This window comes from Oncorhynchus nerka, linkage group LG15 (genome assembly GCF_034236695.1).
Source record: "Oncorhynchus nerka isolate Pitt River linkage group LG15, Oner_Uvic_2.0, whole genome shotgun sequence".
Classification (NCBI taxonomy): domain Eukaryota; kingdom Metazoa; phylum Chordata; class Actinopteri; order Salmoniformes; family Salmonidae; genus Oncorhynchus; species Oncorhynchus nerka.
The window spans coordinates 92,084,307-92,109,368 of NC_088410.1; the positions used below are offsets into that span (position 1 = coordinate 92,084,307).

A 25,062-nucleotide genomic window follows, 5' to 3' on the forward strand; every position below is an offset into this window, starting at 1 on the left:
CGCTTGGCATTGTGCATGGTGATTTTAGGCTCAGCAATGGAAACCCATTTCATGATGTTCCCGACAAACAGTTATTGTGCTGACGATGCTTCCAGAGGCAGTTTGAAAGTCACTGAGCTCTTCCATAAGGCCATTCATTCTTCTGCCAATTTTTGTCTATGGAGATTGTATGGTTGTGTGCTTGATTTTATACGCTTGTCAGCAAAGGTTGTGGCTGAAATAGCCATATCCACTCATTTGAAGGGGTGTCCACATACTGTTTTATATTCCTGACATTGCTCGTTCTACTATTTCGTTCTGTTGTGTGTATTGCTAGGTATTGCTAGGTGTTACTGCACTGTTGGAGCTAGAAACGCAAGCATTTCGCTGCACCTACAATAACATTTGATTGGATGTTCTGCCTTGTGAGGAGAGGAGAACGGTGGTGTAGGCTGTTCCAGAGCTTTGAGAACAACCCCACGTTACTGGAGTCTCAAATCCATCATCTTTGTTTAAATGAAACGTGATGTTCTCAGTTAAAACAAAGTGATGGATCATGTCAAGGACACCGGGTGGTAGCACAGTCTCACCATGACGTTGCTTGTTTTCCTTGAGAGACAACGTTGGAAACCATCCCCTCTGTATGTGCATTCTGCACATTGCCTCATTCACCCTGAAGGGTTTTAGCAATTGAAAGAAGACCACATGTTTGTTTTCTGTCAGTGTCAATGGCCATGTCTGACTCGGTCTTGCCTACTACTTACTAAAACTACATACGTTGTGATAATCGTCCTTAGGGCTGACCCCATTTAGTCAACTGGTCGATAGGCTGTTGGTCGACCAAGATCTGACAAGCAGTCTAAAATATACAGTACCAGTAAAAAGTTTGGACACACCTATTCATTCAAGGGTTTTTAAATTTATTTTTACTATTTTCTAGACTGTAGAATAATAGTGAAGACATCAAAACTATGAAATAACACATATGGAATCATGTAGTAACCAAAGAAGTGTTAAACAAATCTAAAGGCAGTGATGCAACCGGGCAGGATGCTCTCAATGTTGCAGCTGTAGGACCTTTTGAGGATCTGGGGACCCATGCCAAATCTTTTCAGTCTCCTGAGAGGGAAAAGGTTTTGTCGTGCCCTCTTCACGACTGTCCTCTTCACAACTGTCTTGGTATGTTTGGACCATGATAGTTCGCTGGTGATGTGGACGCCAAAGAACTTGAAACTCTCCCCGCTCCACTAACAGCCCCGTCGATGTTAATGGGGGCCTGTTCGGCCTGCCTTTTCCTGTAGTCCACGATCAGCTCCTTTGTCTTGCTCACTTTGAGAGAGAGGTTGTTGTCCTGGCACCACACTTCTCTGACCTCCTCTCTATAGGCCGTCTCATCTTTGTCGGTGATCAGGCCTACCACAGCTGTGTCGTCAAACTTAATGATGGTGTTGGAGTCGTTTGGCCACGCAGTCGTGGGTGAACAGGGAATACAGGAGGGGACTAAGTACACACCCCTGAGGGGCTCCAGTGTTAAGGATCAGCGTGGCAGACGTGTTGTTGCCTACTCTTACCACCTGGGGGGGCGGTCCGTCAGGAAGTCCAGGATCCAGTTGCAGAGGGAAGTGTTTAGTCCCAGGGTCCTTAGCTTAGTGATGAGCTTCATGGGCACTATGGTGTTGAACACTGAGCTGTAGTCAATGAACAGCATTCTCACATGGGTGTTCCTCTTGTCCAGATGGGAAAGGGCAGTGTGGAGTGCTATTGAGATTGCGTCATCTGTGGATCTGTTGGGGTGGTATGCATATTGGAGTGGGTCTAGGGTGTCTGGGATGATGCTCTTGATGTGAGCCATGACCAGCCTATCAAAGCACCTATCAAAGCACTTAATAATTCAGGCAGGTTACCTTCGCTTCTTTGGGCACAGGGACTATGGTGGTCTGCTTGGAATTTAGAACGCCAGTACGGTTATTCAGACACGGACAATATTGTTTTCTAGTGTGACCTTTATCTGTAGTGTGAGTCGTGTCTGTTGTGTGTAGAATGTTGTGTAACCTTTTGACCTTTGCTGTTAGGTGATTGGTCTGTTGGATGTGTTCACGCCTGCCACCAGCCTAGAGGAATTCAACGATGTGTGAGTAATCACTTTCTTTCTCTCCTTCTCTTTCCTCCACTTTTACCCCCCCCCCTCTCTCTGGCAGTTCGTATAGCACGTGGAGTTTGAATTGCCTAGCAGAACGCATGCGCGGATGCACACACACACACACACACACACACACACACACACACACACACACATATGCATGTGGAATATAATGGTTTATTTAAACAAACCAATTTCTGCAGATCTTTATTTCGTATGGTTTGTTGTGTGGTTCATCTCACTAAGGAACATGCAGGATTACCACATGCACACATTATTCCTTATTATTCCACTTTCTCCATGGCGGCCAGTGTGTGTGCAGAATACTGATGCAATATCCTTCACTTCATATCACTTCACACACACACACACAGGGTAGCGGCAGGGTAGCCTAGTTGTTAGAGCGTTGGACTAGTAACCGGAAGGCTGCAAGTTCAAACCCCCGAGCTGACAAGGTACAAATCTGTCTTCATTGAAAATAAGAATTTGTTCTTAACGGACTTGCCTGGTTAAATAAAGGTAAAATAAAAAACACACACACACACACGCTCTCCCTGGTTCACCCTAAAGGATAAAGGACCCTAAGCTTTTAGCAGTGTTTATGGCTTGAAATTTCATATTTAAATCAAGATGCTCTCTCTCTTTCATACTCTCTCTTGTTGTGTTGCCATGGTGACAACCCTTTTTTTTCATTTTCTTTTTTGATTGGCAGTTACCTGGTGACCCACCTGATGGGGGCGGACCTCAACAACATAGTGAAGTGTCAGAAGCTGACAGACGACCATGTGCAATTCCTCATATACCAGATCCTCAGGGGACTCAAGGTCTGTCTGTCCTGTCTGTCCTGTCTGTCTTGTTTGTCTGTCTGTCTGGTCTGTGTTTTTCCATAGCTGCAGCAGGTAAAGGTTCCGTAGGTATGCAGTGTTATTAATTGTTGTTTTGTTTTGCAGTATATCCATTCAGCAGACATCATCCACAGAGTAAGTTACATCATATTTACATTTCATATTTAAATCAAGATGCTTGCATGGGTTGGAGGGAGGGAATATTACTCAATACCTTCCTTATTCTCCCCTCCATCCCTCTCTCTTAACATCTCCTCCCTCCCTCTATTCTCTCCCTCCCTCTCTTCTCCGTCCCTCTCTCTTTACATATTCTCTCCCTCCCCCTCTACATCTCTCTCCCTCCTCCGTTACATCTCCTCCGTCCCTCTCTCTTTACATCTCCTCCCTCCCTCTCTCCATCTCCTCCCTCCCTCTCTTCTCTCGTCTCCCTCCCTCTCTCTTTACATCTCCTCCCTCCCTCTATTCTCTCCTCTGTCCCTCTCTCTTTACATCTCCTCCCTCCCTCTCTCTATTCTCCCTCTCTCTTCTCCGTCTCCCTCCCTCCCTCTCTTCTCTCTCTCCCTCCCTCTCTTCCTCCCTCTCCCTCCCTCTCCATCTCGTCTCCCTCTCCCTCCCTCTCTTTACATCTCCCTCTCCTCCCTCCTCTCTCTTCTACATCTCCTCCTCTCCCTCCCTCTTCTCTCGTCTCCCTCCCTCTCTTCTCTCGTCTCCCTCCCTCTCTTCTCTCGTCTCCCTCCCTCTCTTCTCTCGTCTCCCTCCCTCTCTTCTCTCTCTCTCGTCTCCCTCCTCCTCTCCCTCCCTCCCTCTTCTCTCGTCTCCCTCCCTCTCTCTCCTCTCCCTCCCTCTTCTCTCGTCTCCCTCTCGTCCTCCCTCTTCTCTCGTCTCCTCCCTCCTCCCTCCCTCCCTCTCTCTCGTCTCTCCTCTCTCGTCTCCCTCTCTCTCTCGTCTCCCTCCTCTCTCTCTCGTCTCCCTCTCTTCTCTCGTCTCCCTCCCCTCTTCCTCGTCTCCCTCCCTCTCTCTCTCTCCCCCTCCCTCTCTCCCTCCCTCCTCTCTCTCTCCCTCCCTCCCTCTCTCGTCTCCCTCTCTCTCTCTCGTCTCCCTCCCTCCTCTTCTCTCGTCTCCCTCCCTCTCTTCTCTCGTCTCCCTCCCTCTCCCTCCCTCCCCTCTCTTCTCTCGTCTCCCTCCCTCCCTCTCTTCTCTCGTCTCCCTCCCTCCCTCTCTTCTCTCGTCTCCCTCCCTCCCTCTCTTCTCTCTCTCCTCGTCTCCCTCCCTTCTCTCGTCTCCCTCCCTCCCTCTCTTCTCTCTCTCCCTCCGTCTCCCCTCTCCCTCTCCCTTCTCTCTCTCGTCTCCCTCCCTCCTCCCTCCCTCCCTCTCTCGTCTCCCTCCCTCTCCTCTCTCCTCTCTCTCGTCTCTCTCTCTCCCTCCCTCCCTCTCTCTCGTCTCCCTCCCTCTCTCTCGTCTCCCTCCCTCTCTCCTCTCTCTCTCTCGTCTCCCTCCCTCCCTCTCTTCTCGTCTCCCTCCCTCTCTCTCTCCTCCCTCCCTCTCTCTCGTCTCCCTCCCTCTCTTCTCGTCTCCCTCCCTCCCTCTCTTCTCGTCTCCCTCCCTCTCTCTCGTCTCCCTCCCTCTTCTCTCCCTCCCTCCCTCTCTCCCTCCCTCCCTCTCTTCTCGTCTCCCTCCCTCCCTCTCTTCTCTCCCTCTCTTCTCGTCTCCCTCCCTCTCTCTCGTCTCCCTCCCTCTCCATCCGTCTCCCTCTCTCTCTTCTCTCCTCCATCCCTCTCTCCCTCCCTCTTCTCTGTCTCCCTCCCTCTCTCCTCCTCTTCTCGTCTCCCTCCCTCTCTCTCGTCTCCCTCCCTCTCTTCTCGTCTCCCTCCCTCTCTCCCTCCCTCCCTCTCTTCTCGTCTCCCTCCCTCCTCTCTCCCTCCATCCCTCTCTTCTCTCTCGTCTCTCTCCTCTCCATCCCTCTCTCTCTCTCTCTCTCCCTCCATCTCGTCTCCCTCTCTTCTCGTCTCCTCCCTCCCTCTCTTCTCCTCCCCCTCTCTTCTCGTCTCCCTCCCTCCCCTCCGTCTCCTCCATCCCTCTCTTCTCTCTCCCTCCCTCCCTCTCCCTTCTCCCTCTCTCCCTCCCTCTCCCCTCCCTCTCCCTCTCCTCCACAGGATTTGAAGCCCAGTAATCTGGCAGTGAATGAGGACTGTGAGCTCAAGGTAAAAAATAAATAAAAAATATTGGCCTACTGTACCCTGCTTAGTGCCTATAGATCTGCTGTCTTAATCTGATCACTCTGGTGTAGTGTATTAAAGGTTTAACATGTCAGGCTTGATTATCCCTAACGAAAAATGTATCAACCTCTACAACAATGTCCATAATCCACATAATAATTCACATTTCCTGTTGCTGCAGAATGATCTTGGTGCTGTGAGAAGCAGGGACAAATTAAGATATAGCATCTGCTCTGATCAGCTCCTCTTCTCCAGCTAGAAAGCAATATGTTACTGTAGTTGTCTTTAAAAAAAATATATAATAATAATTAAACACCTGACAGTCGCCAACATTCAGATCAGCAACAGAAAACATGTAATAACACAATGTGTACCAGCAGTAATAGTTCTTGTTGGATAGTACTGTTTACAGTACTGTGTGTTCATTATTATTAGAGTGGCTTTAATACACTCCACCCACACACACACACGAGGTTAGAAGCGTAGGATTTAATCTGCTGTTTGTTTAAAGCTAACCCTATCTTCACATACACCCACGCATATACAACACACACACACACACCCCTATCTCTTCATTTATCCGTCAGATCCTGGACTTTGGATTGGCGCGACACACTGATGATGAGATGACTGGTTATGTAGCGACCAGGTGGTACCGCGCCCCAGAGATCATGTTGAACTGGATGCACTACAACATGACAGGTAATGATATACTAACTATCACTACAACATGACAGGTAATGATATACTAACTATCACTACAACATGACAGGTAATGATATACTAACTATCACTACTACATGACAGGTAATGATATACTAACTATCACTACTACATGACAGGTAATGATATACTAACTATCACTACAACATGACAGGTAATGATATACTAACTATCACTACAACATGACAGGTAATGATATACTAACTATCACTACTACAACATGACAGGTAATGATATACTAACTATCACTACAACATGACAGGTAATGATATACTAACTATCACTACTACATGACAGGTAATGATATACTAACTATCACTACAACATGACAGGTAATGATATACTAACTATCACTACAACATGACAGGTAATGATATATCAATACAAACAGGTAATGATATCAATACTAACATGACAGGTAATGATATACTAACTATCACTACAACATGACAGGTAATGATATACTAACTATCAATACAACATGACAGGTAATGATATACTAACTATCACTACAACATGATAGGTAATGATATACTAACTATCACTAAAACTATCACTACAACATGACAGGTAATGATATACTAACTATCACTACAACATGATAGGTAATGATATACTAACTATCAATACAACGTGATAGGTAATGATATACTAACTATCAATACAACATGACAGGTAATGATATACTAACTATCACTACAACATGACAGGTAATGATATACTAACTATCACTACTACATGACAGGTAATGATATACTAACTATCACTACAACATGACAGGTAATGATATACTAACTATCACTATAAACTATCTACTACATGACATGACAGGTAATGATATACTAACTATCACTACAACATGAGGTAAGGTAATGATATACTAACTATCAATACAACATGACAGGTAATGATATACTAACTATCAATACAACATGACAGGTAATGATATACTAACTATCACTACTACATGACAGGTAATGATATACTAACTATCACTACAACATGACAGGTAATGATATACTAACTATCACTACAACATGACAGGTAATGATATACTAACTATCAATACAACATGACAGGTAATGATATACTAACTATCACTACTACATGACAGGTAATGATATACTAACTATCACTACAACATGATAGGTAATGATATACTAACTATCACTAATACATGACAGTAATGTAATGTAATGATACTAACTATCAATACAACATGACAGGTAATGATATACTAACTATCACTAATACATGACAGGTAATGATATACTAACTATCAATACAACATGACAGGTAATGATATACTAACTATCACTAATACATGACAGGTAATGATATACTAACTATCACTAATACATGACAGGTAATGATATACTTACTATCACTACAACATGATAGGTAATGATATACTAACTATCACTACAACATGACAGGTAATGATATACTAACTATCACTACAACATGACAGATACAACACACACCTGGTACATACTCATCTAGTACACACACACACACACACACACACACAAGAAAACCGACAACTACATGAATGGATGGTAACAATGTTTTTGTTGTTGTAGTGGACATCTGGTCAGTCGGCTGCATCATGGCAGAGCTGCTCACTGGACGGACGTTATTCCCGGGCACCGACCGTATCCTTTCGCTGTCGTCATGGTGACGGAGAAAGGTTCTAATGGACAAATTCAATATTGACCCCTAACCCCTACATCAAGGGTGGGTAACATATGGATCTTGCCCGCGAGCCCAATCAATATGGGGGGAGGTTTCATTGTTTTGTTTGTTTGGGAAATTATTATTTGGGGGAAAATAATATTTTGGGGGGCTATATCACAACGATCTTCGCCTCCCGAGCCCATTGGAAAGTTGCAACGATGAAACAAGATCGAAAAAGGGGGTAAAAAAATATAGAGAGAGAAAAAATCTACCCACTTTTGAACATCTAAAACAAGATAGGAAGTATGTGTACATTTTAATGGGCCTACAGTTTATGGGCCTACAGTTTATGGGCCTACAGTTTATGGGCCTACAGTTTATGGGCCTACAGTTTATGTTTATGGGCCTACAGTTTATGGGCCTACAGTTTATGGGCCTACAGTTTATGTTTATGGGCCTACAGTTTATGGGCCTACAGTTTATGGGCCTACAGTTTATGGGCCTACAGTTTATGTTTATGGGCCTACAGTTTATGGGCCTACAGTTTATGGGCCTACAGTTTATGGGCCTACAGTTTATGGGCCTACAGTTTATGGGCCTACAGTTTATGTTTATGGGCCTACAGTTTATGGGCCTACAGTTTATGGGCCTACAGTTTATGTTTATGGGCCTACAGTTTATGGGCCTACAGTTTATGGGCCTACAGTTTATGGGCCTACAGTATATGTTTATGGGCCTACAGTTTATGGGCCTACAGTTTATGGGCCTACAGTATATGTTTATGGGCCTACAGTTTATGGGCCTACAGTTTATGGGCCTACAGTATATGTTTATGGGCCTACAGTATATGGGCCTACAGTTTATGGGCCTACAGTATATGTTTATGGGCCTACAGTTTATGGGCCTACAGTATATGGGCCTACAGTATATGGGCCTACAGTATATGGGCCTACAGTATATGGGCCTACAGTATATGGGCCTACAGTTTATGGGCCTACAGTATATGGGCCTACAGTATATGGGCCTACAGTTTATGGGCCTACAGTATATGGGCCTACAGTATATGGGCCTACAGTATATGGGCCTACAGTATATGGGCCTACAGTATATGGGCCTACAGTTTATGTTTATGGGCCTACAGTATATGGGCCTACAGTTTATGTTTATGGGCCTACAGTATATGGGCCTACAGTTTATGTTTATGGGCCTACAGTATATGGGCCTACAGTTTATGTTTATGGGCCTACAGTATATGGGCCTACAGTTTATGTTTATGGGCCTACAGTTTATGGGCCTACAGTTTATGTTTATGGGCCTACAGTATATGGGCCTACAGTATATGGGCCTACAGTTTATGGGCCTACAGTTTATGGGCCTACAGTATATGGGCCTACAGTTTATGTTTATGGGCCTACAGTATATGGGCCTACAGTTTATGTTTATGGGCCTACAGTATATGGGCCTACAGTTTATGTTTATGGGCCTACAGTATATGGGCCTACAGTTTATGTTTATGGGCCTACAGTATATGTTTATGGGCCTACAGTTTATGGGCCTACAGTTTATGTTTATGGGCCTACAGTATATGGGCCTACAGTATATGTTTATGGGCCTACAGTATATGGGCCTACAGTTTATGTTTATGGGCCTACAGTATATGGGCCTACAGTATATGGGCCTACAGTTTATGGGCCTACAGTTTATGTTTATGGGCCTACAGTATATGTTTATGGGCCTACAGTATATGTTTATGGGCCTACAGTATATGTTTATGGGCCTACAGTATATGTTTATGGGCCTACAGTATATGTTTATGGGCCTACAGTATATGGGCCTACAGTATATGTTTATGGGCCTACAGTATATGTTTATGGGCCTACAGTATATGGGCCTACAGTATATGTTTATGGGCCTACAGTATATGTTTATGGGCCTACAGTATATGGGCCTACAGTATATGTTTATGGGCCTACAAAATTACTGGCAATGCACAAACAATCCTTAAAAAATATAAACAATATGATTATAGAGAGACTCAAAATTCCAACATGTGAAAAATACTGTACTTTATTCATGTTTCAATGGAACCAACCAAAATAATTTATTAATTTAATTAAAAGTCAATGTCCTCTAAATCAAGGTTTCACAATTAATGGCACCCTTAAAGATTATTGTAAATAACATCTACCAAAATTAAACCAGGAAGTCTTAAGGAACTATATTGAGCCATTACATCACTTCCTGTTTCACTAGGGTATAAAAACTAGAACACACATGCAATATCCCTTTGTCGTCCAACACCATGAAGAAAATAAAAGAACTGGCAGTTGAAAAGAGAAAGATGGTCGTAGACCTTCATAAATCTGCTCATGGCTACAAGAAGATCCACAAACAATTGAATATTCCACTGAGAACTGTCAGGGGAATTATTTACAAATTCTAAAGATATGGAAAACCTCACGTGTAGAGGACACATGCATTTTGCCCCCCAGGATAGGGAGGAGGATCGTGAGAGAAGCAACAAAATCCCCAAGAATCACTGAAAGATTTGCAGGCCTTGGTGGGGTCTTGGGGACACCGGGTTTCAAGAAGCACCATCAGACGCTACCTTCACAACCACAGGCTCTTTGGAAGGGCTGCTAGGAGAAACCCCTTTCTGACCCCAAGACACAGGCACAGGAACTTGGAGTTTGCCAAACCTCATTTAACTTATGACTGGAAGAAGGTGCGTCAGATGAGACCAAAATGGAATGTTTTGGTCAGATACAGCATCGGCATGTTTGGCGTCGAAACAGAGATGCATACAAGGAGAGGCACCTCGTACCCACGGTGAAACAGAGATGCATACAAGGAGAGGCACCTCGTACCCACGGTGAAACAGAGATGCATACAAGGAGAGGCACCTCGTACCCACGGTGAAACAGAGATGCATACAAGGAGAGGCACCTCGTACCCACGGTGAAACAGAGATGCATACAAGGAGAGGCACCTCGTACCCACGGTGAAACAGAGATGCATACAGGAGAGGCACCTCGTACCCACGGTGAAACAGAGATGCATACAAGGAGAGGCACCTCGTACCCACGGTGAAACAGAGATGCATACAAGGAGAGGCACCTCGTACCCACGGTGAAACAGAGATGCATACAAGGAGAGGCACCTCGTACCCACGCTGAAACAGAGATGCATACAAGGAGAGGCACCTCGTACCCACGCTGAAACAGAGATGCATACAAGGAGAGGCACAGAGATGCATACAAGGAGAGGCACCTCGTACCCACGCTGAAACAGAGATGCATACAAGGAGAGGCACCTCGTACCCACGCTGAAACAGAGATGCATACAAGGAGAGGCACCTCCTACCCACGGTGAAACATGGAGGGGGGGTCAGTGATGTTTTGGGGCTGTTTTAATTCCAGAGGTCCAGGGACACTGGTTAAGATTGACGGCATAATGAATTCCACCAAGTATCAGGCAATTTTGGCTGACAATCTTGTTGCCTCTGCCAGAAGGCTGGGACTTGGCCGTAGGTGGACTTTCCAACAAGACAATGACCCAAAACGTACCTCCAGATCCACTCTGCAATGGTTCTGTGACAACAAAATCAATGTTCTGCCATCTCAGTGGCCGGACCTCAATCCAATGGAAAACCTGTGGGCTGAGTGTACGAGGGCTGTTGATAAGCACAAACCCAAGAATGTGAAGGATCTTGAAAGGATCTGCATAGAGGAATGGTCCAAAATCCCTCCAGATGTGTTCCTTAACCTTGTCAAACATCACAGGAAAAGACTCCATGCTGTTATCCTTGCAAGAGGATAATTGTAATGATTGTATGATTTTGGTTGGGTCCATTGTATGATTTTGGTTGGGTCCATTGTATGATTTTGGTTGGGTCCATTGTATGATTTTGGTTGGGTCCATTGTATGATTTTGGAAGGTTCCATTGTATGATTTTGGTTGGGTCCATTGTATGATTTTGGTTGGGTCCATTGTATGATTTTGGTTGGGTCCATTGTATGATTTTGGTTGGGTCCATTGTATGATTTTGGTTGGGTCCATTGTATGATTTTGGTTGGGTCCATTGAAACATGAATAAAGTACAGTATTTCTCACATGTTTGGTATTTTGAGTTTATCTCTATAATGATATTGTTTCTATTTGTTTAAGTATTGTTTGTACATTGCCAGTCAGGGGTGCCAGTAGTTTGAGCCCACTGTATACATGCATACATTTTTGCATTTTAAGGGTACCACATGAGGGAGGAGGATGTCTTCCCTGTAACGCACAGCATTGAGATTGCCTGCAATGACAACAAGCTCAGTCTGATGATGCTGTGACACACCGCCCCAGACCATGACGGACCCTCCACCTCCAAATCGATCCCGCTCCAGAGTACAGGCCTCGGTGTAACGCTCATTCCTTCAACGATAAACATGAATCCGACCATCACCCCTGGTGAAACAAAACCACAACTCATCAGTGAAGAGCACTTTTTGCCAGTCCTGTCTGGTCCAGTGACGGTGGGTTTGTGCCCATAGGCGACGTTGTTGCTGGTGATGTCTGGTGAGGACCTGCCTTACAACAGGCCTACAAGCCCTCAGTCCAGCCTCTCTCAGCCTATTGCGGACAGTCTGAACACTGATGGAGGGATTGTGCGTTCCTGGTGTAACTCAGGCAGTTGTTGTTGCCATCCTGTACCTGTCCCACAGGTGTGATGTTCGGATGTACCAATCCTGTGTAGGTGTTGTTACTGCGAGGACGATCAGCTCTCCTTCCTGTCTTCCTGTAGTGCTGTCTTAGGCGTCTCACAGTACGGACATTGCAATTTATTGCCCTGGCTACATTTGCAGTCCTCATGCCTGCTTGCAGCATGCCTAAGGCACGTTCATGCAGATGAGCAGGGACCCTGGGCAGCTTTATTTTGGTGTTTGTCAGAGTCGGTGGAAAGGCCTCTTTTTAGTGTCATAAGTTTACATAACTGTGACCTTAATTGCCAACCGTCTGTAAGCTGTTAGTGTCTTAACGACCGTTCCACAGGTGCATGTTCATTAATTGTTTATGGTTCATTGAACAAGCACGGGAAACAGTGTTTAAACCCTTTACAATGAAGATCTGTGAAGTTATTTGGATTTTTACAAATTATCTTTGAAGGACAGGGTCCTGCGTTACTATGACAACCTCCTAAACTACTATACTTTCTTCCTGTCCTGCCCTTATATAGCCACTCACTGTAACTCTAACTCAACACCACAGGTCCCTGTGTATGTCCAGCTCCCAGATACATGGGCTGCTCTCAGTCTATATTCTTGTATTCTTAAAGCCAATATTTAAGGTAACCAATTAGCAACTAAAAACTTCCATAGTGTGTCTATTAAGAGAAGCAAAGACAACCATCTAGTTCAGTTTCCCAACTCTGCTCCTCCAGTCCCACCAACAGTACACATGTGTATTGTATCCCTGGACAAACACACCTCATTCATCTCATTGAGGCCTTGATGATTAGTTGACTAGTTGAATGAGGTGTGTTTGTCCGGGGCCACAATACACATGTGTACTGTTGGGGGTACTGGAGGAGCAGAGTTGGGAAACACTGGGCTAGTTGTCATTGAGTAGAGCTGCCCTGTAATGCCCTTGACTCCCTCTTGTCCATCTGAGTTCATCTGTTCCTCTGACACTTGTTTCTCTGTTCCTCTGACACTTGTTTCTCTGTTCCTCTGACACATGTTTCTCTGTTCCTCTGACATGTTTCTCTGTTCCTCTGACACATGTTTCTCTGTTCCTATGACACATGTTTCTCTGTTCCTCTGACATGCTTCTCTGTTCCTCTGACATGTTTCTCTGTTCCTCTGACACATGTTTCTCTGTTCCTCTGACATGTTTCTCTGTTCCTCTGACATGTTTCTCTGTTCCTCTGACACATGTTTCTCTGTTCCTCTGACATGCTTCTCTGTTCCTCTGACATGCTTCTCTGTTCCTCTGACACATGTTTCTCTGTTCCTCTGACACATGTTTCTCTGTTCCTCTGACATGCTTCTCTGTTCCTCTGACACATGTTTCTCTGTTCCTCTGACACATGTTTCTCTGTTCCTCTGACATGCTTCTCTGTTCCTCTGACACATGTTTCTCTGTTCCTCTGACATGCTTCTCTGTTCCTCTGACATGTTTCTCTGTTCCTCTGACATGCTTCTCTGTTCCTCTGACACATGTTTCTCTGTTCCTCTGACACATGTTTCTCTGTTCCTCTGACATGCTTCTCTGTTCCTCTGACATGTTTCTCTGTTCCTCTGACATGCTTCTCTGTTCCTCTGACATGCTTCTCTGTTCCTCTGACATGCTTCTCTGTTCCTCTGACACATGCTTCTCTGTTCCTCTGACATGCTTCTCTGTTCCTCTGACACATGCTTCTCTGTTCCTCTGACACATGCTTCTCTGTTCCTCTGACACATGTTTCTCTGTTCCTCTGACACATGTTTCTCTGTTCCTCTGACATGTTTCTCTGTTCCTCTGACATGTTTCTCTGCTGGCTGTGATCTAAAAGCATGTTGTCTCTATTCAATAGCACCGCATGGCTCTCAGTCCTCTCTACCCCCCTCCCTCCTCTCCCTATATTTACTCTCATCGCCTCATCTTATTCTCTACCCCGCCACCAACCCACACTCACACACACAAAAATAGGAAAATATGTATTCAGTATTTACAGTTGAAGTCGGAAGTTTACATGCTCCTTAGCCAAATACATTTAAACTCAGTTTTTCACAATTCCTGACATTTAATCCTAGTAAGCATTCCCTGTCTTAGGTCAGTTAGGATCACCACTTTATTTTAAGAATGTGAAATGTCAGAATAATAGTAGAGTTATTTATTTAAGCTTTTATTTATTTCATCACATTCCCAGTGGGTCAGAAGTTTAAATACACTCAATTATTATTTGGTAGCATTGCCTTTAAATTGTTTAACTTGGGTCAAACATTTCGGGTAGCCTTCCACAAGCTTCCCACAATAAGTTGGGTGAATTTTGGCCCATTCCTCCTGACAGAGCTGGTGTAACTGAGTCAGGTTAGTAGGCCTCCTTGCTCGCACACGCTTTTTCAGTTCTGCCCACAAATTTTCTATAGGATTGAGGTCAGGGCTTTGTTGTCCTAAAAGCCATTTTGCCACAACTTTGGAAGTATGCTTGGGGTCATTGTCCATTTGGAAGACCCATTTGCGACCAAGCTTAACTTCCTGACTGATGTCTTGAGATGTTGCTTCAATATATCCATGTAAATTTCCTTCCTCATGATGCCATCTATTTTGTGAAGTGGGGGGTCCTGGAGGATCAGAGTTGGGAAACACTTATCTAGTCCCTCCTGCAGCAAAGCACCCCCACAACATGATGCCTCCGCCCCCGTGCTTCACGGTTGGGATGGTGTTCTTGGGCTTGCAAGCCTCCCCCTTTTTCCTCCAAACATAACGATGGTTGTTATGGCCAAACAGTTCTATTTTTGTTTCATCAGACCAGAGGAAATTTCTCCAAAAAGTATGATCTTTGTCCCCATGTGCAGTTGCAAACCGTAGTCTGGCTTTTTTATGCCGGTTTTGGAGCAGTGGCTTCTTCCTTGCTCAGCGGCTTTTCAGGTTATGTCGATATAGGACTTGTTTTACTGTGGATATAGACACTTTTGTACCTGTTTCCTCCAGCATCTTCACAGGGTCCTTTGCTGTTCTGGGATTGATTTGCACTTTTCACACCAAAGTACGTTCATCTCTAAGAGACAGAACGCATCTTCTTCCTGAGCGGTATGACGGCTGCGTGGTCCCATGGTGTTTATTCTTGCGTACTATTGTTTGTACAGATGAACGTGGTCCCTTCAGGAGTTTGGAAATTGCTCCCAAGGATGAACCAGACTTGTGGAGGTCTACAATTTATTTTCTGAGGTCTTGGATGATTTCTTTAGATTTTCCCATGAGGTCAAGCAAAGAGGCACTGAGTTTGAAGGTAGGCCTTGAAAGACATCCACAGTTACACCTCCAATTGACTCAAATGATGTCAATTAGCCTATCAGAAGTTTCTAAAGCCATGACATCATATTCTGGAATTTTCCAAGATGTTTAAAGGCACAGTCAACTTAGTGTATGTAAACTTCTGACCCACTGGAATTGTGACACAGTGAAATATAAGTGAAATAATATGTATGTAAACAATTGTTGGAAAAATGACTTGTGTCATGCACAAAGTAGATGTCCTAACCGACTTGCCAAAACTATGGTTTGTTAAGAAGATATTTGTGGAGTGGTTGAAAAATGAGTTTTTTAATGACTCCAACCTAAGTGTATGTAAACCTCTGACTTCAACTGTAGTTTAGGGACACTTTGACCTGTGTGACAGAATGATGTGTGACCCTTGACCCTGAGCCTGAAAGATATAAACCAGCTGCAGCAGATCATGAGGCTGACAGGAACGCCCCCGGCCTGTCTCATTAGCCAGATGCCCAGCCACGAGGTGAGGCACTACGACATGTCCTTCCCAGGTCCCTCCACTTCATCCAGGCTGCAGCAGGCCTTCCCACAAGTCCCATGTTGTTTCCTTTTTTAAAGAGATTCTCCTGTACTTTTGTATACTTTTTAGCCAGTAGTTCTGAAAGCTCACGGGGCAAACGTGGTCCCCGGAAATTGCGTACTACATCACATATGTGCCGATACAGTGCCCATAGAAAGTCTACATCCCCCTTGGAGTTATTCACATTTTATTGTCTTAATTAGTGGGATGAAAATGTATTTAATTGTCATTTTTTTATAAACAATCTACACAAAATACTCTTGTCAAAGTGGAAGAAAAATAGATTTAAAAAAGTTAAATAAAGGTGAATTAAAATGCTATTATACCTTGGTTAGATAAGTACTCTTGGGAGTTTCATAAGAGCTTTGCACACCTGGATTGTGCAATATTTGCCTGTTATTCTTTTCAAAATTCTTCATGTCTTGCCATAGATTCTCAAGCAGATTTAATTCACTCAGGAACATTCACTGTCTTCTTGGTAAGCAACTCCAGTGTAGATTTGGCTTTGTGTTGTAGGTTATTGTCCTGGTAAATTCATCTCCCCATGTCTGGTGTAAAGCAGACTGAAGATTTGCTGTAGGATTTTGCTGGTGCCTGTTTATTTTCTTGCCTAAACAAAACTATATTTTAGTTATTTAATTTGTAAAAGTGTGTAGTATTTTCTTTCACTTTGACTTGGAGTATTTTGTGTACTGTAGCTCAATGACAAAATAATTGCAATTACATATATTTCAATCCCACTTTGCAACTCAACAAAATGTGAAAAATGTTCAAGGGGGTGTAGATTTTCTATAGACACTGTATGTGCACCACGTCAATGCCCTCTCACTCTGCTGTGTGTGCGTCTTGCTAGCTGTCGCTCAGATGGCGAGGGACTGAAGCTCATTGGTTGAAACTAATTGCTAGGGGGTTGGCCCATGTAGGGGGAAATGATACCGCACAGATTCCAGAAAACACTCTCTTTCAAACTAGGGATTTCGTGGCTAATGGAGGTAAGTCAGTAATTCTGCTCATAGATTATGTTTGTGTGACCTACACATTGACACATCCAGACCAAAGTGGGATGTTTAAGAAAGAAAAAAACCTTCGTAGCATGTCTTACAATTCATTTTTTCTCACCTTTTGATCTTGAACTCTTTATTGTTGAGGAAGGGCTTGTACGTCAGCATTTCACTGTATGGGTTACACCTGTTGTATTCTGTCGTGTGACAAACTTTGATTTTGATATTGCTCTCTGTCCACGGAACCCAGTCAGAGACAGAATTGGAGTCACAACATCAACCAATGCCCTTTTCCCTCTGAAAGCCAATCAACCTTGCTATTTTTTTGTTTAATGACAATATCCCCTAGAATTTTGTTCCACTCTGCAGAGCTCTTCCCACCCTCTTTCTGCACAAGTCTGCCTTTTGTCTCTGATGTAATCTCACCACTTCCCAGAAAGCCCTAATTCCTGGTAACTGTCAAAAAATAAAGGAAACCCCAACATAAAGTGTCTTAATAGGGCGTCGGCTCACCACGAGCCAGAACAGCATCAATGCACCTTGATATAGATTCTACAAGTGTCTGGAACTCTATTGGAGGGATGTGACACCATTCTTCCATGAGACATTTCACAATTTGGTGTTTTGTTGATGGTGGTGGAAAACGCTGTCTCAGGTGCTGCTTCCAGAATCTTCTATTAGTGTTCAATTGGGTTGAGATCTGGTGACTGAGACGCACGCACGCACACACATACACGCGCACGCACACACATATACACGCACACACACGCACACACATACACGCGCACGCACACACACACACACACACCCTTTAAACCCCCTGTGCTCCTTTGAGACCCCCGTTTTAAAGTCACTGAGATCTGTTTGTTTTTTGTTTTTATCAGTAAAGCTTTTTAAGGTTGAGTTGATACTTCAATATGCATACCTGCCCAGAAAAATTATAGTCCATGCCTATAGTATTGGATTCCAAGCATGCCCAAAGAGAAGATGCACTTATCATTTTGAGCAGTGACTGTTTGAGGCAGCAGTCAGGCAAAATGGAGCACAAAGTTCCAAAAAGTAATCTCCAAGTATAAAAACAGAACAAGGAAGTTGTTGACATGATCTCCTAAAAAGTTTGGAAATGTGGTATAAGAATTTTCAACGTAGATAAACATTTCATTAAATAATGATTAGGTGATTTATTTTTTAATAGATGACCCTAAGCATGATGGGATGTTAATGGCTTAATTAACTCAGGAACCACACCTGTGTGGAAGCACCTGCTTTCAATATACTTTTTATCCCTTTGTTTACTCAAGTGTTTCCTTTATTTTGGCAGTTACCCGGTCATCCACTGTGCCTGTAACTGACACGTCCTCCTCCCATTGGCATCAAAAATTATTTATTTTTTTACCTTTATTTAACTAGGCAAGTCAGTTAAGAACAAATTCTTATTTTCAATGACGGCCTAGGAACAGTGGGTTAACTGCCTGTTCAGGGGCAGAACGACAGATTTGTACCTTGTCAGCTCGGGGGTTTGAACTTGCAACCTTCCGGTTACTAGTCCAACGCTCTAACCACTAGGCTACCCTGCCGCCTCTACACTCTAACCACTAGGCTACCCTGCCGCCTCTACACTCTAACCACTAGGCTACCCTGCCGCCTCTACACTCTAACCACTAGGCTACCCTGCCGCCTCTACACTCTAACCACTAGGCTACCCTGCCGCCTCTACACTCTAACCACTAGGCTACCCTGCCGCCTCTACACTCTAACCACTAGGCTACCCTGCCGCCTCTACACTCTAACCACTAGGCTACCCTGCCGCCCTTCCACTCTAACCATTAGGCTACCCTGCCGCCTCTACACTCTAACCACTAGGCTACCCTGCCGCCTCTACACTCTAACCACTAGGCTACCCTGCCGCCCTTCCACTCTAACCACTAGGCTACCCTGCCGCCTCTACACTCTAACCACTAGGCTACCCTGCCGCCTCTACACTCTAACCACTAGGCTACCCTGCCGCCTCTACACTCTAACCACTAGGCTACCCTGCCGCCTCTACACTCTAACCACTAGGCTACCCTGCCGCCTCTACACTCTAACCACTAGGCTACCCTGCCGCCTCTACACTCTAACCACTAGGCTACCCTGCCGCCTCTACACTCTAACCACTAGGCTACCCTGCCGCCTCTACACTCTAACCACTAGGCTACCCTGTCGCCTCTACACTCTAACCACTAGGCTACCCTGCCGCCCCTCCACTCTAACCACTAGGCTACCCTGCCGCCCCTCCACTCTAACCACTAGGCTACCCTGCCGCCTCTACACTCTAACCACTAGGCTACCCTGCCGCCTCTACACTCTAACCACTAGGCTACCCTGCCGCCTCTACACTCTAACCACTAGGCTACCCTGCCGCCTCTACACTCTAACCACTAGGCTACATTGCCGCCCCTCCACTCTAACCACTAGGCTACCCTGCCGCCCCTCCACTCTAACCACTAGGCTACCCTGCCGCCTCTACACTCTAACCACTAGGCTACCCTGCCGCCCCAATGCATGATTTACGCATTCTGATCAAGTTTTGGCCCTAAGTGTACAGAAATCTATCTTCACAGCCGTCCTGTGGGGATCACTTTCAGAAACAGTGGGAAGTGTTGAAGTCAATTCTGTGTTCTCTATCCAGTGTGTTTTTGAGCCGCTATGTGTGTATCTTTGACAGGCCAGAAACTACATCAACTCCCTTCCCCAGATGCCCAAGAGGAACTTTGCTGATGTGTTTGTTGGCGCTAACCCACTAGGTAATAATGGGCTAGTCTGTGTAGTGTAATATATGTACACACACACACACTGTTTAACACACAGCATTTCATTTATACTGTCCATCTTTATATATTACCCAGTAAGAAAGAAGAATTTTGTCTGTCTAGTGGAATGTTCACACTCCCTCACACTGTCTAATCAGACGCACTCCCTCACACTGTCTAATCAGACGCACTCCCTCACACTGTCTAATCAGACGCACTCCCTCACACTGTCTAATCAGACGCACTCCCTCACACTGTCTAATCAGACGCACTCCCTCACACTGTCTAATCAGACGCACTCCCTCACACTGTCTAATCAGACGCACTCCCTCACACTGTCTAATCAGACGCACTCCCTCACACTGTCTAATCAGACGCACTCCCTCACACTGTCTAATCAGACGCACTCACTCACACTGTCTAATCAGACGCACTCACTCACACTGTCTAATCAGACGCACTCACTCACACTGTCTAATCAGACGCACTCCCTCACACTGTCTAATCAGACGCACTCCCTCACACTGTCTAATCAGATGCACTCTGTTTACAATCCCTTTCCCTTTCTCCCACCCACCCCCTTCTCTGCCACTAGCGGTGGATCTGTTAGAGAAGATGCTGGTTCTGGACACTGATAAGCGAATCACAGCGTCCGAGGCCCTGGCCCACCCCTACTTCTCCCAGTACCACGACCCTGACGATGAGCCAGAGTCCGAGCCATACGACCAGAGCTTCGAGAGCAGAGAGCTGGAGATAGAGGAGTGGAAAAGTAGGTGGACATAACCAAATCCTCTTATTTAACTAGGTGCTGAACAAGTCTACTGACCTCTTGTTTTCCCTCTCCCAGGGTTGACGTATGAGGAGGTTTGCAGTTTCGAGACCCTGCCATTCGATGGAGACGAGATGGAGTCCTGAGGGGACGAGGGTGAAGTCATTGCTAGTCCCGCCTCCTTCTCTTACTGAACTGTGAGGAAGAAGTTGCATGTAGACATTGATCTAGGGCCAGTTTTGTGTTTCATCCCCTAATGGTTTAGGTTAGGATCTGGGGGTAAGCTGATCCTAGATCTGTACTTAGATACAACTTACATCCGGAGCACGCAACCTTGTGTGAGGACTATCAACTCACCAGACTAGTTCAAACAAACAAACAGGAAGCCACGACATTCAAGTGCCTGCCGTCATTCATTTCTGGGGTTAGAGGTCAAGGGTCAAAGGTGACTCCCCTCTACACCCTCCTCCTGCTTGCTGTATTATATCGTCTTTGATTGGGTCCCTGGGAAGAATTGGGAAAATGACTTTGTAATATATTATCTAGTGTTTGTGTGTTTAGAGTTTATTAAGTCACATTATTTGCCAAAAACTACCTAAATTCCTGGAAAAGGTGCTCAGATTTTAACGTTCAATATCGCAAAAACAATCACATGGTTTAACCAACAAACCACTGCACTTATGGAGCCGTTATTTATGGTCTGTAGTTTATAGCCTTTTGGATAGAAGTCTGTAGGAAATACAACAGTGGTCATGACCTGCTCGTCTACGACAAAACCTTGTCTCCGTTGTCAAACTGTACGCTGTTGTTATGCCTGGCAGGGTTTTAGATGTGTAAATAAGGCTGCCCTCTTGTAAATAAATGATACTGTGCACCGATAGTAATACTGCCTAGAAGTCCCTATTATCATAGAGCACATAGAACCCTCAAGGCTTAGAACGTTGCCCCTTCGCATTCCTTCAGGAGAGACTGGCAGGTTCCATACTCAGAGGGATTGTTATTAAATAGTATTCCATTAGAATGTACACCAGTTTTAACTTTAATCATAGTGGAAGTTTTGACCTCCATCTTTTCAAGTCAATCGCCCAGAAAGAGGGGGGGGGGAGGGTGGTTTATTCTCTTATCCTGCCTCTTAACTCATCTATTTTTCTACCCGTCTCTGTCTGTTTCTTTGTTCACTCCGTTGTCGTATCATTGCCTCCCTGAGCTCTGTCCTGCCCTCTGTGTAGTCTGATTAAAAATGAGTGGAGAGGTAATGTGACTGTCACAAAATGTTATTTAATAGAATGTATTTAAAGTCCTCTATCCCCGTATCACAAGACTGATGCTGAAATCAGAATGGGTTTTCCCAAGTCTCCATAGTGTCTGCTCTGTGCAGTGCTTTGAGGTTCAGTCGGAGCATTAGATGGCTATAGGTATAGAGATCCTATTAGTAACATAACATTCTAGGAATCTATAGTCTTCAGAAATCACTGGATTCCCACTCCTGGTTGTTGACAATGTGATTTCAATCATATTCAAATGTATTTTTAAATAACTGTATGTCCGTAGATGTATCTTGTTATTCTGTTGTATTAAATGTGTGGGATGCTAGCACCCCCTACTGTATTTAACCCCTTTTCATGTGTACATGGTAGTCTCTGAGTGCATGCCAAAATAGCACATTATTCCTTATATAGTGCACTATTTTGGACCAGATCTCATAGGGCCCTGTTCAAAAGTAGTACACTCAATAGGGAATATGTTGCCATATAGGATGTACTGTGATTATTCCCATAGAGCGATCAACATATTTATCTCTTCTAATGTATACAGTACAGCACTCAAACCAGACATTATTCAGAATCTCTTCCAGTTAAAGACAAAGCAATGCCTGAATCTTAACACAGTAACTACTTTTTATTTAATATTATTTTATGACTGCTCATTTTCTGGCTCTGTGAAGCAGTAGACTACCTATCAAAATCAGTGTTGGTGTCAAAGTCATTCAATTTTATTTCAAATGGACTTGAACCTGTCCCCCAGCTGTCTCTCTCTGTTCATTAGGCATAAAACTGGAGAAAACGTTTTTGAAACAAATGGGCTTTCTAATTGCATGTTTCAAAGTTGTTTTTTTTACCATTTGCTGCATTCTGAACATAGACTCGTGACATACAGAGCTGTGGTCTTTCTGTGTAAATCAGTGAGTGTCCACTTGAGGGCTGTATCATAGCAGGATCACTAACAGATAGGCCTACAGCCGGGGTGTATTCATTAGTTCACTATTATAAACCGTAACGGAAGCTAACGAAACTGGGCGGGACCTACCTGAACTTGTCTAATAAACGCTTGTTTTCGTTGCAAAACACAACTGTTTGGATTAATGATTAGAACCGGGACTGTCAAGTCAGTTATAGCATGGCCCATTTCAAGTCTTAATGTTGGAAAGATATTTCTGATCATGTAGGAACGTGTGTTGCCTGACCCATTGATCCTGCTTTGTGATACAGCCTTGTGTTTTCATGTTTACAGCAGCAGGATGCTGGAGGGTAACACAGAGGGGTAACACAGAGGGGTAACACAGAGGGTAACACAGAGTGTAAACACAGAGGGAGGGGTAACACAGAGAGAGGGGTAACACAGAGGGAGGGGTAACACAGAGGGAGGGGTAACACAGAGGGAGGGGTAACACAGAGAGAGGGGTAACACAGAGAGAGGGGTAACACAGAGAGAGGGGTAACACAGAAACCTCAAACATTGTATTGACACAGTAACATAGTTAGGTTACTGTCCTCCAACCAGCTCTCTGTCTCTGTCTCTCTCTCTCTCTCTGTCTCTCTCTGTCTCTCTCTCTGTCTCTCTCTCTCTCTGTCTCTGTCTCTCTCTCTGTCTCTCTCTCTCTGTCTCTGTCTCTCTGTCTCTCTCTCTGTCTCTCTGTCTCTCTCTGTCTCTCTCTCTCTCTGTCTCTCTCTGTCTCTCTCTCTCTCTCTCTCTGTCTCTCTCTGTCTCTCTCTCTCTGTCTCTCTGTCTCTGTCTCTCTGTCTCACTGTCTCTGTCTCTCTCTGTCTCTCTCTGTCTCTCTGTCTCTCTCTCTCTCTCTCTCTGTCTCTCTCTCTCTCTCTCTCTGTCTCTCTCTCTGTCTCTCTCTCTCTCTCTCTCTCTCTGTCTCTCTCTCTCTGTCTCTCTGTCTCTCTCTCTCTGTCTCTCTCTCTGTCTCTCTGTCTCTCTGTCTCTCTCTGTCTCTCTCTGTCTCTGTCTCTCTCTGTCTCTGACTCTCTCTCTCTCTCTGACTCTCTCTCTCTGACTCTCTCTGTCTCTCTGTCTGTCTGTCTCTCTCTCTGTCTCTCTCTCTCTGTCACAGCAATTATCCTGCAGAATGAAGATAAAATGACTATTTATAATCTGGCTGATCATGTAATGAGTATTGGTTACCTTATTTTGCTATTGTTATGGTTGTTTATTTGATTTATATGTTTTTAACAGACAGACCATGTTTACTTTGTACTTTAATGATTCCCCACATTCAGAACCATGAGAGCAGGTAATGTCACCTGTTAATACCACTGTTAGAAAATAAAGGCTATTATTTTTCAGAACTGGCCTGTCTGCTCTCATTCTTCCTTGCTGTATTCATCCAGGGCCTGCGGTGATCCATTTCCCTCAGGTTTAGTTTGTGCTGTAACGTCATGATAGACATTGCATACATTACTTGAACATTTTCAACGTCAACTTGGCTCTGTCATAACCTCACATGGTCTCTCCTATCATTGCTATGCAGACGACACACAATTAATCTTCTCCTTTCCCCCTTCTGATGACCAGGTGGCGAATCGCATCTCTGCATGTCTGGCAGACATATCAGTGTGGATGACGGATCACCACCTCAAGCTGAACCTCGGCAAGACGGAGCTGCTCTTCCTCCCGGGGAAGGACTGCCCGTTCCATGATCTCGCCATCACGGTTGACAACTCCACTGTGTCCTCCTCCCAGAGCGCTAAGAACCTTGGCGTGATCCTGGACAACACCCTGTCGTTCTCAACTAACATCAAGGCGGTGGCCCGTTCCTGTAGGTTCATGCTCTACAACATCCGCAGAGTACGACCCTGCCTCACACAGGAAGCGGCGCAGGTCCTAATCCAGGCACTTGTCATCTCCCGTCTGGATTACTGCAACTCGCTGTTGGCTGGGCTCCCTGCCTGTGCCATTAAACCCCTACAACTCATCCAGAACCCGTCTGGTGTTCAACCTTCCCAAGTTCTCTCACGTCACCCCGCTCCTCCGCTCTCTCCACTGGCTTCCAGTTGAAGCTCGCATCCTCTACAAGACCATGGTGCTTGCCTACGGAGCTGTGAGGGGAACGGCACCTCAGTACCTCCAGGCTCTGATCAGGCCCTACACCCAA

The 25,062-nt window shown here is 44.8% G+C and overlaps 1 protein-coding gene across 1 annotated transcript in view; it reads left to right on the top strand.

The window, feature by feature from the left end:
* Positions 1–24,256, top strand: part of LOC115143529 (mitogen-activated protein kinase 14A-like) — a 50,083-nt gene extending 25,827 nt beyond the window's left edge. The window contains exons 3-12 of the mRNA XM_065002048.1: positions 2,052–2,110; positions 2,832–2,943; positions 3,070–3,099; positions 5,118–5,165; positions 5,768–5,882; positions 7,487–7,558; positions 15,983–16,062; positions 19,828–19,906; positions 20,508–20,681; positions 20,760–24,256. Of these exons, the coding sequence (XP_064858120.1) occupies positions 2,052–2,110; positions 2,832–2,943; positions 3,070–3,099; positions 5,118–5,165; positions 5,768–5,882; positions 7,487–7,558; positions 15,983–16,062; positions 19,828–19,906; positions 20,508–20,681; positions 20,760–20,827 (837 nt within the window). The 3' untranslated portion in view covers positions 20,828–24,256. The remainder of the gene's footprint in view (positions 1–2,051; positions 2,111–2,831; positions 2,944–3,069; positions 3,100–5,117; positions 5,166–5,767; positions 5,883–7,486; positions 7,559–15,982; positions 16,063–19,827; positions 19,907–20,507; positions 20,682–20,759) is intronic.
* Positions 24,257–25,062: the final 806 nt, after the last annotated feature.